Source organism: Orcinus orca, chromosome 9 (assembly GCF_937001465.1).
Source record: "Orcinus orca chromosome 9, mOrcOrc1.1, whole genome shotgun sequence".
NCBI lineage: Eukaryota > Metazoa > Chordata > Mammalia > Artiodactyla > Delphinidae > Orcinus > Orcinus orca.
Window position 1 is genome coordinate 15,408,802 of NC_064567.1, and position 15,637 is coordinate 15,424,438.

Below are 15,637 nucleotides of genomic sequence, written 5' to 3' on the forward strand. Positions count from 1 at the left end.
TCAATTTTATAAGATACCTTTTCTATGCCAATTGAGGTAATCACATTTTCCCCCTTTCATACTGTTCATGTGATGTATTACATTGATTTTCATATGTTGAACCATCCTTACATTCCAGGAATAAATCCCACTTGGTCATGGAGTATAATTCTTTTAATGTGTTGCTGAATTCTGTTTCCTAGTATTTTGTTGAGGATTTTTGCATCAATATTCATCAGGGATATTGGCCTATAACTTTCTTATAGTATCTTTGTCTGACTTTGACTCAGGGTAATGCTGGCCCTATAGAATGAATTTGGAAGGGTACCCTCCTCTTCAATTTTTTGGAAGTATTTGAGGAGAATTGGTATTAATTCTTCTTTAAATGTTTGATAGAATTCACCAGTGAAGCCCTCTGGTCCTGGTCTTTTCTTTGCTGAGAGTATTTTGATTACCAATGCATCTCATTACTAGTTATAGGGCTGGTCTGTTCAGATTTTCTATTTCTTCATAATTCAGTCTTGGTAAATATAACAAGTATTCTTGATTTAACCTCTCCCTTGCATAACTTGTGTTTGATTAGCAGGAATTTGATATACTAGATATGGAAGTCTTGAGCAACAATTTATGACATATAGATAAGACCATGTTAAATTCCATTAGGTTCTTTGTGTTATGAGAATTTGCCTAAAATTTCTAGAACTATTTGTTTGTTTCAACTTTGATTCTACCATTTCCCTCAATATCTATAATTAATTTGTTAAATACTTTTGGTTCTATCTCAGTAATATCTCTCAGATATTTATTCCTCTTTCTAGACCACTGCCACTGCCTTAGTTCAAGCCTTTAGTATTTCTTGCACAAACTATTTCGATAACCTCATAACTTGTCTTTCTGCCTCTTCCTGTTCAGTTTTGTCCTTCACACCTCTATAGATTTCTAAAACAAATCTAAATATACTATTTTTCCTACCTAGGAATAATCTGCACTTTTTATTTGCTTATTCCACAAAGTTCAAAATCCTCAGAGAATAGAAGGATTTCTCAAAGTGTCTGTAACTTACCCCCCAGCCTCATCTACCTCCACTTCTCCCTTGCTCCTCCATTCCAAGTCTATGCCATATCAAAGTATTTGGCATTTTTCAGCACACCTGGTTCTTTTTATTATTCTGCACTTTTGCAATGTACTATTTCTGGATGGTGAAATTCCACTCAAATCTTCAGAAGTAAGGCAAAAGTCTCTTCTTCCCTGGGCTCCTCATACATCATCTGTTAGGTCCTCCAAGATCATACTCCAAGACATTTGGAATCTAGTAGAACATAAAGCACTTATGTCAATATTGCTTATAATTATTATCCTGTTGTTCACCCCACAAAACTCTGATCCTCACAGAGTAGCGTATTATCCCCAACTTATCTTTGAAAACGGTACCTAGCACACTGTCCAGTATAGCAGTACAGAGTGACTACTTAATAGATGCTTATTTAATGAGTAAATGTTTATTGTGGGGAATGAATAACATTAAAGAAGACCTGAACACTATCCTTGTTCTCCACTGACTAGCTATGTGAACTTTGGTGAGTCACTTAACTTCTCTAGGTGTTTCTTCATTTCTGAAATGAAAGCTGGGGACAGACAATCTCCTAAATTCCTCCCAGCTCTGACATCGTATTATTGCCATTTTTAGTTGTGCAAAAGACAATCTTAATCATTAAGATAATTTTGTTGTCCATGACATGCAAGGGAAATGAAAACAAAACAATCTTAATCATTAAGATAATTTTGTTGTCCATGACATGCAAGGGAAATGAAAACAAAATTTGTTTAAGTCGTTTGACTCTACATTTCGTGTTCATTCTTGAGAGTAACCATTCTAATCTTAATGAACTTTCCTAATATTACAAAAATTCATCTGTTTTCTGAGTTTAACTGTTTTATGACATTTATTTAAATTAAATATCTATTTAAATTTACAGTGATTCTAAACCAAAAGTTTATGATACCTCTGTCCCTGGTAGGAATACAAAAAGATATTTTTGAAAGAACATGGTATTTAATAAAATAATATTTATCATCTAAAATGTCTTATAATTATAAGTATAAAATTATAACAGTAGAAATAATTTTGAAAAAATTGAGTCATCTCAAAACCAATTATTTTTCTACTTGTGCATTCCTTTTCTGCCTTATCTACCCATATTTTATATAGTTTCAATAATGATGTTATTCAACTTCATATCTCAGTGTTTTCATTTAGTACATCATCAGCAATTTGTATGACAAATTTGCATGGATCCATAACTATTATTTGGGGGATCTGCATAATAGTCCTTCAATGGACATTGAAAATTTTATTTTCCTATTCTTTATCTGTTAGATCACTTCCTCATCATTATAAATCATTCTACAACAAATATTTTCCTTTCCTTACTTCTTCTTACTTGGGATTTTTACTTAAGATACATTTTAGAATTGGAATGATTTGATTAAAGAGTAATATTATTAACTTCATAGTTAACTTTGGAAATTATTCACAAAATACAATTGGGGAGGGGGCTCTCACTGAACTACCCTGTTTGATTTAGGTTATTATGAATATTTCAACCAATATATTGATTTTTTTTCCTGAATTCATTTGTGCCAACTAAAAGTTAGAAATGCATTTAGCTGCAAGCAAATAAAAAATCCAGTCAACAGTGGCTTAAACAGATAAGAGTTTAATTTTCTTTTATAATAAAAAGTCTAGTAATAGATGAACTGTCTTGGGCTAGCAACTCCTCAAGGAAGTCATTAGGGACCAATGCACGTTACAACTGACTTTTCCATTCTTAGTAAATGATTTGCACCTTCATGGTTGTAAAATGGCTATTACACATCTAGGCACTGAATTGAAGAAGGAAGATGGGCAAAAGACTGAAAGGGCAAATTATCTTTCTGTACTAGTAAAACATTCTCCCAGAAACCTCATCTGGTTATTTTGGATTTAATCTCATTGTTCAGAACCAGGTCACATAGTCACACTTCACTGCAGGGCAGTTTGGGAAGGAGTATTTTATTTGTATATCTCTGTAGTCTAGGAAGATGAGGGAGAAAGGGGACATGAAAGATTTTGAATAAAAAGGCTTTGGGGTCTGCCACATGGCTTTCATCACTTTCAGTAAAAAAGAAAGGAAATGGTTTTCATTTATTACAATTAAATAGTAAACTCTTTCAGGAAATTTACTGAATTATATCCATCTTTGAATCCTCAGCATTAGCATACTGCTTCTATAAGAGAGGCTGAAGAAGTGGTCGTAATATGTTGAAAAAGGAAGGATATGATTTTTGGAAATTAGGGTGGGTTAATTAAAAAGTCACATTAGATTAGCCTCATTTTCTCTGATAGGGTTTCTTGTCTGATACTTTGGGGAAATGTAATAGAAATAGAGTATTGCCCATAGTCCCTCAATTGAAATTTGTCCACAAATAGAGAAATGCAGATAAAAGTTCAGCTCAATGTTTTAATTTGGATTTTAATAACTATTCACAAAAGTTATTGATTAATAGACCACTAGAATGTTTAGCACCAAAAGAGCAGAAAGAGAGAGGTCTTTAGTTTTCCCCTGATGAATTGCTAGCGCCTAGAACAGTATATATCACTGTTTAGTGGTTGCCTGTAAAACCAATGACTATCAGCCTGGATCGAGGTTTCTAGGGGTACACCATTCATTCTGTTTCTGACCTTATCCTTTTTCAGGAAGTTTATCGGCAACTTCACAGTATATTGCAGATCAGATCTGCTCTTGATAGAGAATCAGGAGGGATTGTGAATGCAATGAATGACATACTTCAGATCCCCAAGACTCTTGGATGGGTGAATGATGGTCAGAACACAGCAAGGGGAAATTTAATGAAAATAAATGTTAATTCCTTCAATTTGGCCCCCAAACCAGCTGCTCGAGTACAAGAACATTGTCAATTATGTTATTTCTTCTGGGTGCACAAACAGAGTAAGGAATAATAATGAAAACTGAGAAGAAATTTATGACATACCCTGTTGAAAATGACATACCCTGCTGAAAATGACTGAGTTGTCTTAGAAAGTAGTGACTCCCCATAACTGCAGTTGTTCAAGGCTGAAAAGGATCATGTGAAGTGATGCTGTGGGAGTACTGTGCATGGACGGAAGGCTGGATTGGATGAGTTTAAGACCCCTTTCATCCTGGAGAAATAATAGCTCTATTTTAATTTAAATCTAGCTTAGAGACTGCCCATGCTAATAAGTTCCTATTAATTCCTATCAATAGAACATAAAAGATTGTTCTCCATTCTATTTCAACAGATATCCATACTTTGTATGGCAGCTTCATATTTTGTATGCAACGGTGTAAACCTGGGAATCTTGGGTTTTTTAACACACAGTCCTCGTACAGATCTCTCCTTTCCTTATTGCCTAGTAAATTTACAATCCCAGCACCTTCCTGACTGGCCCTCTGATTCTCTTTCTAGCCCCATGAATGTTAGATAACATTTATTCATTCATTCAATAAACATTTTTAATGTACCTACTGTATGTCTTGTAGTTTTGTTGAAGACATTAGCTAAGATAGAGCTCATGTTCTAAGAGGAGAAAACAAAGAAGTAAATAGTACAATTTAGACAGTGGGAAGTGCTGTGAATTTATGAAAAAAACACACAGTTTTGTGTCAGCTATGGCTAAGAAGGGCATTTTAGGGAGTGTCAGGGAGGCTTCTTTGAAAATGTGACATGAGAGGTAAGACCTGAACGATGAGAAGAAGCAGAGTATCCAGGACCCAGTTTATGTGCGTCTCCAGACTGATTGGCCCCTCCTGTCCCCCCAACCTATTATTTCTTTTCTGCTTAATGGAAAGCCTCCACCATTGACATTGACGTTGCCTGATATCCTACCTCGTCCAGCTGTCTCAGCCTCCCCCAAGAAGGACTGGACTCAGGGAGTGGCAGGAAGCTCAACAACTCAATGCTGAGGCTCAACTGGTCTCTAGTTTTAGAGTTTCCTCCCATCACTTCCAGAAAGGACTAAGAACTCCAGCTGTGTGGCAGGATGCTGGGTTCCCCAGGAACATAACCTGGAAGGGAGAGTGAGTCAATTCCCTAAGGGACAAACTTCAACCAATGAGAGACAGGAGTCAGGAGACAGAAAGAAACTGGCAGAGAAATGCCCCTTCTTCTTGCAGACAGAATGTTCCCAGATACAGTGATGATGTAAGTTCTGTCTGGACGAAGTTCTGGTGACCAAGCAACCAGGTATGTTTATTTGTGAGGATGCAGCCATCTCATACTCACCACCTTGAATTTATTTTCCCTCTTTTTCTGCCTTACTTCTCTTTTCCCTTCATAATGTCCTGGGACTACAATTCTCCGTAAAGCCTTGGCTTGTAAGCTTTGCCTAAGAATGTGTGTTCTAGGGAACCCATGCAAAAACAAACATCATGTAAAAATATTGGGGTAGAGCCATGGTTTCTGAACGCTGTGGAGGAGCTCAGGTCTCTGCAGTGAATTCACAGGGGCATTGAAGGATATTTAAAAATTTCAGGGCAAACAGTGATACTCAACCTCTGTTAGACACCATGCAAACTACTATAGCTGGTTGACAATTTCCACACTGGATCATATGCTACATTATTTTCACTGACGTGATTATCTAGGCAGAGCTGGGTGTTCAGTGGTTGCTCTGATAAAAAGCAAAGTGGTATCTATTATGACTCCAAGGTTTGAGAAGTGGTATCATGCCCATTACTATCTCATTAGTAAATAATTGGGGCTATTTAAGGATGAAATACAAACATTACCTTTTTCCTTTCAATGTATATGTATCACTTTTTTAAACAGCAACGAATGTTGTCGAGGCATAAAATGGTTATTCAATCGTTAGCACTTAACTACCTAATAAACCTAAATGTTCGGTTCTTCTTTTGGTCTAGAGGTTCCAGGAAAAATAATTACTGAGATGCTAAGTGTTCTGTAAACTGAGAAAGTTTGGGAATCTTTGAGATAGAGCATTCCAGGCAGCAAAAGTAGAAAGTATAAAGGTGGTAGGCAGGAATAAGCTTACACACGTCAGCTCCAACCTGGAAACTTCCTTTAATTTTTTCCTTTACTGACAATATTTTCCAAAGCTCTATTAACCTTAGATTGGTCTTTAAATAACTTAGGCCCTAAATGGTATGTGTCTGTGTGTGTGTATGCGGTATATGTGTGTTTTGTGTGGTTTATGTGTGTGACTTGCTTTCTAAAATAATAAATGATTCTGTATTATTTCCTGAAAATTCTTAATCACTACATACATTTTTAAAATGTTAGACATGATGTTCTCTTTATTACTTGTCTTGCTGGCTAATCTAAACTCTAAAAAAAATTGTTTTTCTTTCTTTAAAATTTCCTGCTTGACGCTGTTTTGATCAGGCCTAGAATTTGGGAGACTCAAGTTTGGTATGTAAGACTGCGCTGATACCTATGTTAGAATGAACAGTAATTAATAATAGGAAGATAAGGTAAGGAGCCCACTAGTGGGGCATGGCTTTGGATCCGGTGATGGAGAGTTTTTCCAGGGGAGGTCTGAGATGAGAAGCAGCGTATTTCAGTATACCCAGAGAAGCTCATTTTCTTGTTTATGTACTTACGTTCCTCCAAATCATACATGATATGTTTTTAAACCTGAACGTCCATTTCTTTTCCTGTGATTGGAGTGGTTTTGACCTATGCCCAAGGATTCCACTTTTTAGAGTCAACGTAACTAAGAAGTTGAATGAATAATTACAAGGTTGCTTAGTGACCACTGAAAAACAAGAAGGAAAATGAATTGTCTAAAAGGATAACTGATATTTTAAGTAACTTCTCAGAAGGCCACCCCACAACAAGAATTCATTTGTCTTATGCTGGAACTATTTGTGCTTCTCTGGTGTAAGTTTCTTTCTTTCTCTCTGTCTTAAAATCGAGTGCATGTTCAGTGATCTTTTTTTTTAACCTTATTTTCCTTTGTGTAGCAGCGCATTTTTGTTGATAGACTTTTTTTTAAACATCTTTATTGGAGTATAATTGCTTTACAATGGTGTGTTAGTTTCTGCTTTATGACAAAGTGAATCAGCTATACATATACATATATCCCCATATCTCCTCCCTCTTGCGTCTCCCTCCCACCCTCCCTATCCCACCCCTCTAGGTGGTCATAAAGCACTGAGCTCATCTCCCTGTGCTATGCGGCTGCTTCCCACTCGCTATCTATTTTACATTCGGTAGTATATATGAGTCCATGCCACTCTCTCACTTCATCCCAGCTTACCCTTCCCCCTCCCCGTGTCCTCAAGCCCATTCTCTACGTCTGCGTCTTTATTCCTGTCCTGCCCCTCGGTTCTTCATAACCTTTTTTTTTAGACTCCATATATATGTGTTAGCATATGGTATTTGTTTTTCTCTTTCTGACTTACTTTACTCTGTGTGACAGACTCTAGGTCCATCCACCTCACTACAAATAACTCAATTTCGTTTCCTTTTATAGCTGAGTAATATTCCATTGTATATATGTTCCACATCTTCATTATCCATTCATCTGTTGATGGACACTTAGGTTGCTTCCATGTCCTGGCTATTGTAAATAGTGCTGCAATGAACATTGTGGTACATGACTCTTTTTGAATTATGGTTTTCTCAGGGTGTATGCCCAGTAGTGGGATTGCTGGGTCATATGGTAGTTCTATTTGTAGTTTTTTAAGGAACCTCCATACTGTTCTCCATAGTGGCTGTGTTCATACAGTCTTTAAACATGCAAATACACACCTGATTGGTCCATCTGGCTTTCCTGTTAGCCTGGAAGACATTCTGTCTCCTGTTGGTATATATTTATTTAATCAGGCAAAACTCAAGATTCTAGCTAAGGCCACTCAACTCTGAGTGATTATCACTGTTTTCTTATGTATCTTTCCTGAAATATTATGTTTGTAGCTATCCTCTCTTTTTCTGTAAATGGTAGCGTACTAAGTACTCTGAACCCGGTGTTTTTTTAAGTTATATTTTTGAGATGGTTTTATATCAATACCTTATCGGTTTGCCTTATTCCTCTTAATGACTGCAGAGAAATTCCATTATTCAGGTGAATGATAATTTAAGTAATTAGTCCTATATTAACAAACATTTACATTGTTTTTAGTCTTAAATTTTTAGTGTACACTTTCAAGGATATCAGAGAACAGATTCCTAGAAGCATAATTGCTAAGTCAGTTAGGTTGGCATTTCAAATATTGGTGGATCTCTCCAAATTTCCCATCAGAGACTATACCAAACTCTACCAACAATTTGAGAAAGTGTTGGTTTTCCTGCCTCCTCAGCCAATACCATCTATTTTCAAATTGTTTATTCTAAAAAATGGCATCATATTATAGTTTAAAATTGAATTTATTTTAATTTTTAATTGAAGTATAGTTGATTTACAATGTTGTACCAATCTCTGCTGTACAGCAAAGTGACTCAGTTATACACGTATAGACATTCTTTTTTTAAATATTTTTTTCCATTATGGTTTATCACCAGATATTGAATATAGTTCTCTGTGCTAAACAGTAGGACCTTGTTGTTTATCCATCCTATATATAATAGCTTGCATCTGCTAATCCCACATTCCCAGTCCTTCCCTCCCCCACCTCCCTCCCCCTGGCAACCACAAATCTGTTCTCTATGTCTGTGAGTCTGTTTCTGTTTTGTAGATAGGTTCACTTGTGCCATATTTTAGATTCCGCATATAAGTGGTATCACATGGTATTTGTCTTTCTCTTTCTGACTTACTTCACTTAGTATGATAATCTCTAGTTGCATCCATGTTGCTGCAAATGGCATTACAATATTTCATTCTTTTTTATGGCCGAGTAGTATTCCGTTGTATAAATATACCACATCTTCTTGATCCCTTCATCTGTTGATGGACATTTAGGTCGTTTCCATGTAGTTAGCTAGGCTAATATTAGGGATGGGAGGAACTCAGAAAAGGAGGCAGTGGACCCATGCATGCAAAGATGGGAGCAGAGAGAGCAGAGAGCATCTGGGACTGGTACACAGTCCAGTTCAGAGTGACACTATCAGGACAGGGTGGAGGGGAAGTGGGCAGGGCTGGCACACCACCCACTCATGTGGCCTTGAAAATCAGTGAAGGGGTTAATTGAACTTTGCCCTAACGACAATATGATGTCATTGGAAGACTTTTAGGTAGAGGAAAACATATCAGAAGTCTCTGGGGGGTTGAGCTAGAGAATTGATTGGAGGAGGGTACGGAGAGCTGTCCAGCAGGAAGGAGGAGTTAGGAAGCTGCCTAGTAATTCAGGTAAGATGACATTTCCTTGGTGTCATGATACACTAGGTCGTCACAAATCTCATTTAACATGACTGTTGAAGCACCTAATATGCCCATTCTCCTCTGAAAATGGAGCACGCTGCATGGGGGGTGGCGGGGGGCTGAGGGGTGAGGGGCAGAGACCTATAATCAGGCACCCTGGGTGTAATACCTGGTTCTGCCAATTTCTAGTTGCATAAGCCTGAGCAACGGGGAGCATACATTTGAGGGGTAGAGTAAAAAGCACAGAGATAGGCAGGCAAAGTGCTTAGCACAACATCCGTCATGTAAAAACCAGGGCTTAATAACCACTAGCTGTTTTTAAAATTACTTTTATTACTATTACCTTTCCTCACTCCACTCTGGAAATGCCCTGACCCTTGGCTTATTATAATGTACACATGCAGCAAATTACAGAATGAGGGAGTTGAGAGAGCTCTGAGGTATCTTATTCAATCTCCTAATTCTAGTCGTGAGAAAATAAAGGGGGGGGGGGAAATCAAGCGACTTGTTTGGGGTCAGCAACACCGACCTGAAATTCTTCCCTGGTCTGGTTCTCTCATTGCCTGTCCATGTATTGAATACGTATGGATTTTGGTTACCACACTTAGCCTTCAGTATAAATCTTTCTCGTGTTTGTTGACAGCAGTGATTCTTGCGTGAAAATTCCTAATTTGGAAAACTGTCTCACACACTTTGTTGCACAGCATTCAAACCTCATAGAGTTTTCAGTAACCTTAGAAACAAAAACAAGAGACCGGTGGACAATTAAATCTGCAGAGACGGCAAGCTTGGCTTTGTGTCGGCAGCGGGGTCCGCAGAGGTTGGAAGCCCCTCCTCGAGCGGGCCCTTCCTTTCCTTTCCGCTCTGCCGCGGCAGCGCCCAGCGCTCACGTCCTCACTTTGCCTCCTGGATTCTCTCAGTCTTTCTGCTTCTCTGAGGGGCCTGTGATCCGATTCAATCTATGAACAGCTGTTTAGGAAGATCTTTCTGTGTAAGGAAGGCTCTGGGCTGGGGGATTCAGGGATGAAAGGGTCCCAGACCTCGCCCTGCGAGACGAGGTAGGCGCTTCGCCTGCATCTTAAACTGGACCTCCTCCTCATCCCTTAATTTACCCTGCTCACGAATTCTCTCCCAGGTTCGCCCCGACCACGCGCCCGCTGCATTCCCCCCGAGGTTTCCCACGTAGGGAGGCTTCTGCCAGGCTCCGGCTCTGCACGGTCGGGTAGCGGCGGTGGGGAGAATGCCGCCCTGGACTTAAGGCATCAGGGGACGGGGACGAAGGTGGGCGCTACCGCTCCTGGGCCGGCTGCCTGGGCAGGGCACCTCTCCCTTCCCGGTCTCCGCTTCCTCGTGTCTTAACCGGGGTGCGGCACGCTGTCCTCCGAATTTCCCTCCGGAGCTCTCCTCTCTTGCTGCCAGTGTCCGCGCGCCCCCAGCCCAGCGCCTCCTCATCACCTGCCCTCTGTCTATCTCTCCGGCGACCCGACGCCTCAGGGCAGAGTTCAGGTTCGGCCCTGGCCGGTGCCCCCGATTTAGGAAAAGGCCAGGGGGGCGGGAGGGCGCGGGTTTGCAGCGGGGAGGGAGGGGCAGGCGGAGGGAGGTGGCTTCTGATTGGTCGGGGAGGGGGAGTGGAGGCACGGAGTTTCCCACAATGCCCCGGTGCGGGGCCGCCGCGGATGGATGCTGCGGGAAGGGGCTGCCATTTGCCGCCCCTGCCAGCGGCGCGCAGACCTGTTCGCTCTCCGGCGGTGGCGGCCGCCGTCAGCGCTGTTCGTCTGTCCGGCTTCTGCAGCGGCGCCGCCTCGGCTCCCTCCGCGGCCGCCGGAGCGGTCGCCATGAACCCCAGCTCCTCGGCGGCAGAGGAGAAGGGGGCAACGGGCGGCAGCAGCAGCAGCGGAAGCGGCGCCGGGAGCTGCTGCCTGGGCGCCGAGGGCGGTGCGGACCCGAGGGGCGCGGGGGCAGCGGCGGCGGCTGGGGCCGCTGCCCTGGAAGAGCCCGGGGCCGCCGGCCCGAAAGAGAAGGACGAGGCGCTGGAGGAGAAGCTGCGGAACTTAACTTTCCGGAAGCAGGTCTCTTACAGGTAGGAACGCGAGCCCGGCAGCCGGGAGGCAGGTGCCGCCGCGGGGTGCGAGACCCTCTCTGCGCCCCCGAAAGGCGCTTCCTCGGACTTGGGGGCACCTGGCGCCCTCTCTCTCTCTCTGCCTCCCTCCCTCTCTCTCTTTCCTTCTCCCTCCCCCTTCTGGGCTATGTGTTCACTTCTCATCCCATCCTTCTGGGCTGGAGGGAAGGTACGTGCGCCAGGTTTCCCCCCCGGAACTGGAGAGAAGACTGAGTCCCTGAGGTCAGAACAACAACAGTAAAAATGCGTGTGTGTGTGTGTGTGTGTGTGTGTGTGTGGGAGCGGGGTGCACACACACATATGCCAGGTTTTCTTGAGAGAAGTCCTCAAAGTTGTCCCTACGCCGGGGTCATCTTCAACCACTCCCCCTACCTTGCCGATTTTACTGGGTGAACCTTTGGCACTAACTTGATACTTGAGATCACGGACAGGCAGAAAAGAACAGCGTTCTATCCTGAAGAGAAATCCTTATGGAAGTTGAACCTGCATTGAAATATCCCATTAAGGAAGAGTCGTTGTGAATCTGTGTCTGTAGATACGCAACTGGTTCCGGAGGGTCACACGTACACGTGGTCTCTCCCTCTCTCCTGGGTGTGCCCAGAAGGACGACTTGGGAAGCCTGCTAGCGAGCAAGGGATGGGGGAGAGAATGGGGCCGTGCTTGCCCCTAGGATGGGTGTATTTACAAGACAAGGACAGTGTGGGGTAAATGGCCACCGAATGATGCCAAAAGACTACCCCAAATTGTGTCAGGATTCACGAATGAGAAATGAGGATCCAGTAGGTTCTCTCCTCCCCCCTGCCCCCCACCTTAAGGCAAGAATAAAGGTATTGATAGATTTGGAGAGTTTTGGAGACCCTTACTGCTTGTTAATTTTAAAAGTTGAGGTGATAAACAAGCATAGAATTACAAAGATGTGCACTTCCTCGGCCCTGGAGTATTTCTTGAAAAGGGGTCAGTAAAAGCATCCTGTGACCCTCCTCATTTTAAGTTAGCAGTCCTTTCCAGAAGTGCTTATAAAGTTTTAAGCCTGTCACACCATGTGGTGTTATGTAAGCAAAAGCAGATGACAGAGGTGTGTGGGTTTGTGAGGGTGTGTGTTGTATTTCTGGGAGCATGTGTGTGAATCACCGGGATCCCCATTGGCATTGCCTGGACTGGAGGCCCCGGTCACTAGGGCATGTGCTCTGTGTCTCAGTGTTGGCGCCTGACGACTCCGAAACGGCCTTCCTGGGGAGGATGTTGCGCCCTCATCCCCCATGTGCGTTTTATTCACTGTGCATTGAGGGAGTTTCCCACCTGACTTGCTCTTTTAGTTACTCATGTAGATCAGGACGAAATGGATCTTTCTCTTTATAGTTTTGGTTTCTAAAAATAGACACGTGGTGGAGAGTGAGGTAGCTCTAGGGAGGTATGCTAGGACACAGGCAGTTCTACTTCTTAGCTATGATGGCCTGTCTGGCCCTTAGGGGACCAGGGGCTACATTCAGCCTAATTTAGGAACTGCTAGTTGGAAGGGACGGTTGATAATGCAGAGCACATTGTGGGTCTGGGCTCCTGGGCCCAGAATCGTTCCTGTGTCGTTGGTATTCATCATCGTGACACCTCACTGGGTAGGGCTACAAAGCCAGAGTTTGCAAGGGAAATCATTTCAGCTCGCTTCTTGGCAGGGGTCATTCCCTGAGCCTCTCTCTTGGAAATGAGTACTCTGTGAGGCCATGGCTTTCTGGGTTGCATGCTCACACATGCATGTGTAACGGTGTGCACACGCAAACATAGACATCGACCCAGAGACGCGGTGTTTTTCTAGCAAAAGGATAACACCGCATCTGCCTTACAATCACAGAGGTGGATCCCACTTTGTGAACATCATTTCCTTTTAAATAAAGCTTTACAGTCCTCAATTCAGGAAGGCTCCTGCAACAGCATCACCTCAGGTGGCTGGTTAAAAATGCCCACCACCCCACACTTACAAAATCAAACTCTCTGTGGGTAGGAATTTTTAACAGTCTCCTCAGGCAATGCATAAGCACACTAATATCTGAGGATTGCTGCTCTGCTCCTTGTTTCCAAAGGCTGAACAATTGATCTTTGAACTCATAAGCCATGCCCAGCCAAACAAGGCCAGGCCGTCCCAAAGTCAGAGAAAAGACAGCAGAAGGTAGGCATTTCATCTGGCACGTGTTTGTCCTGGGTAACCTGGAGAGTGTCTCCATTTTGATGACGATGATGGATTTTTTTAGAGTCATGGTGAATGGCCTACCCATTCACCAGGGCAGCCATTTATGTTGGACTCAGTTGTAGCTGGGCCTGGCCATTTCGCTGGTGGGTTAAGGAATGGTCTGAAAGAAAAGAGCAGCTTTGGCTGGAGCTGGACATTGGCTTCTCAGTGAGGACCACATCCCCTCACTTCTGGGGGGCACCTGAGGATGGCTTCTGGTGGAAGCTGATGGAGAGGGGTCAGGAAGACCTCACAGAATGGAATCTAAGTGAAGGGGTTGAGTTAGGGTGTGAAGTATGGCTGCTGTGTAAGGGGGATTATTTGAGGTGGGGAAGAAGAGATCTGCAGGTGGTCAAAAAAATCTTTTGAAGAACATGGGTATTTGCGGAATGACACTTGACAGGAGAGAAGAAGGGGGCTGGGGGAGATGGTGTGCGTGTGCGTGTGTGTGTGGGGGTCTCATCTGCTCCTTCTGTTGCTAAGGAACATATAAGCTAGGGTTTAAAAATAAATGAGGAGTGGGTGGGCATATGCAATGACTCCTGTCTTTTTAGGAACCAGAGCCCTTTACAGAAAACCTTTAAATAACCATTTCTGGAGGCAGATTATTCATTTTGCTCGACTTTTACTTTGTTAAGTAAAATAAACTCCTTTATATACCCCTCGATTTCCCCTCATTATCTTCTCTTTCTTTTTTGGGGAACCATTTTCCTCATGAGAATATTTCCTTTATTTCAGGTTCTGCTCCCCTAGAGCAAATAGTCTCCGTAGATTGTAAAGCTGAAGGTTTTAGAAGGCAGTGCAAGTGAGCTGGTACTTTTCTCTTAAAATTACTACTTCCTTTTTCTTTGCAAATTACGGTGCTGCAACAGATACATATGTGCCGATGACTATGTAATGTGTAGGAACTGTTTTTTTTTAACCACTGTAAGAATTCCCATTAAAATCAGTAAAATTAAAAAAAAAGTCATTTAGAAACATGCAGGGGAGGGGAAGGAGAAGGTAGCTGATGTTCACTGTCTTCTGTGTACAGGCACTGCGCTAAGTATTCTTGCATGTTATATCTTATTTACTATTCAGTGACAGTTTTATGACGTGATTATGGTTATTTCCATTTTATAAATAAATGGACCTGAGGCTTAGACCTTGGGTAAGAGGCAGCTTTAAACCCAGATCTGACTCTAAATGACATTCTCTTTACACCCCATCATGCTTCCCTGACCATTCACTTCTGGCTCGAACTCTTCCCTTGGGTATCTGTTTGCATGGGTGTGTGCAGCGTAAGCTGTTCTTTGATCTCTTCCGTAATATATCACAGGTCATTATTTATTATCTCTTGTATACTTTTTTCTTTGGACCGTGTCCCTTTGGCCATATAATTTTAAGTAACTCCTCTACTCTTTCTGAGATAGAAATGAATATAAATTCATGATCACCAGAAAATATATTGCTTTTGCTTCTGAGAACAAAACCACCTGCATGGCACCTGCCATCTCTGTGAAGATACCCAGGTTAGAATTTTATACGCCTTTTAATAAAAACTACACAGGAGTTGTGTAGGTGAACCTAGATCCAGGGAAGAGCTGGCCTGTCTGTACCTCTTTGAGCAGCACAGAATAAATGTTGAAGTGTGATTTTGTTTGTAAGGAGGACTGGACAGTTACCATTACTTATGAGTTAGTAATGCCTGTGCTTCAGTTTCTCTACTTATAAACCAGGATGGTAATACCAGACCTTCCTGAAAGGGAGTTTTTGGTATGAGATAAAAGTAGCAGCAAGGAGCCTTTACTTCTTAGATTATGCTGCAAGGTAAAAAGGGTCTATCCCTCTTTACAGGTTGATAAGAACAAAGTATTTCCGTTTTGAGTATTATCCTGCAACACAAGATTGTGATTTTTAGGAAAGACTATTGGAATGTTGAAAGCCAAGTAGGAGAGCATGGACATTGTTCTTCCTTGTATGAGAATCAATATTGTAT

The 15,637-nt window shown here is 42.1% G+C and overlaps 1 protein-coding gene across 2 annotated transcripts in view; it reads left to right on the forward strand.

Moving 5' to 3' along the window:
* Positions 1 to 10,972: 10,972 nt before the first annotated feature.
* The window catches only part of DGKI (diacylglycerol kinase iota), a 448,623-nt gene continuing 443,958 nt past the window's right edge, over positions 10,973 to 15,637 (forward strand). For both annotated transcript variants that reach the window (XR_004484538.2, XM_033432383.2), the window contains exon 1: positions 10,973 to 11,399. Coding sequence is in view for 1 of the 2 variants with exons in the window: in XM_033432383.2 (XP_033288274.2) it covers positions 10,996 to 11,399 (404 nt within the window). In the remaining variant the exon portion in view is untranslated. The remainder of the gene's footprint in view (positions 11,400 to 15,637) is intronic.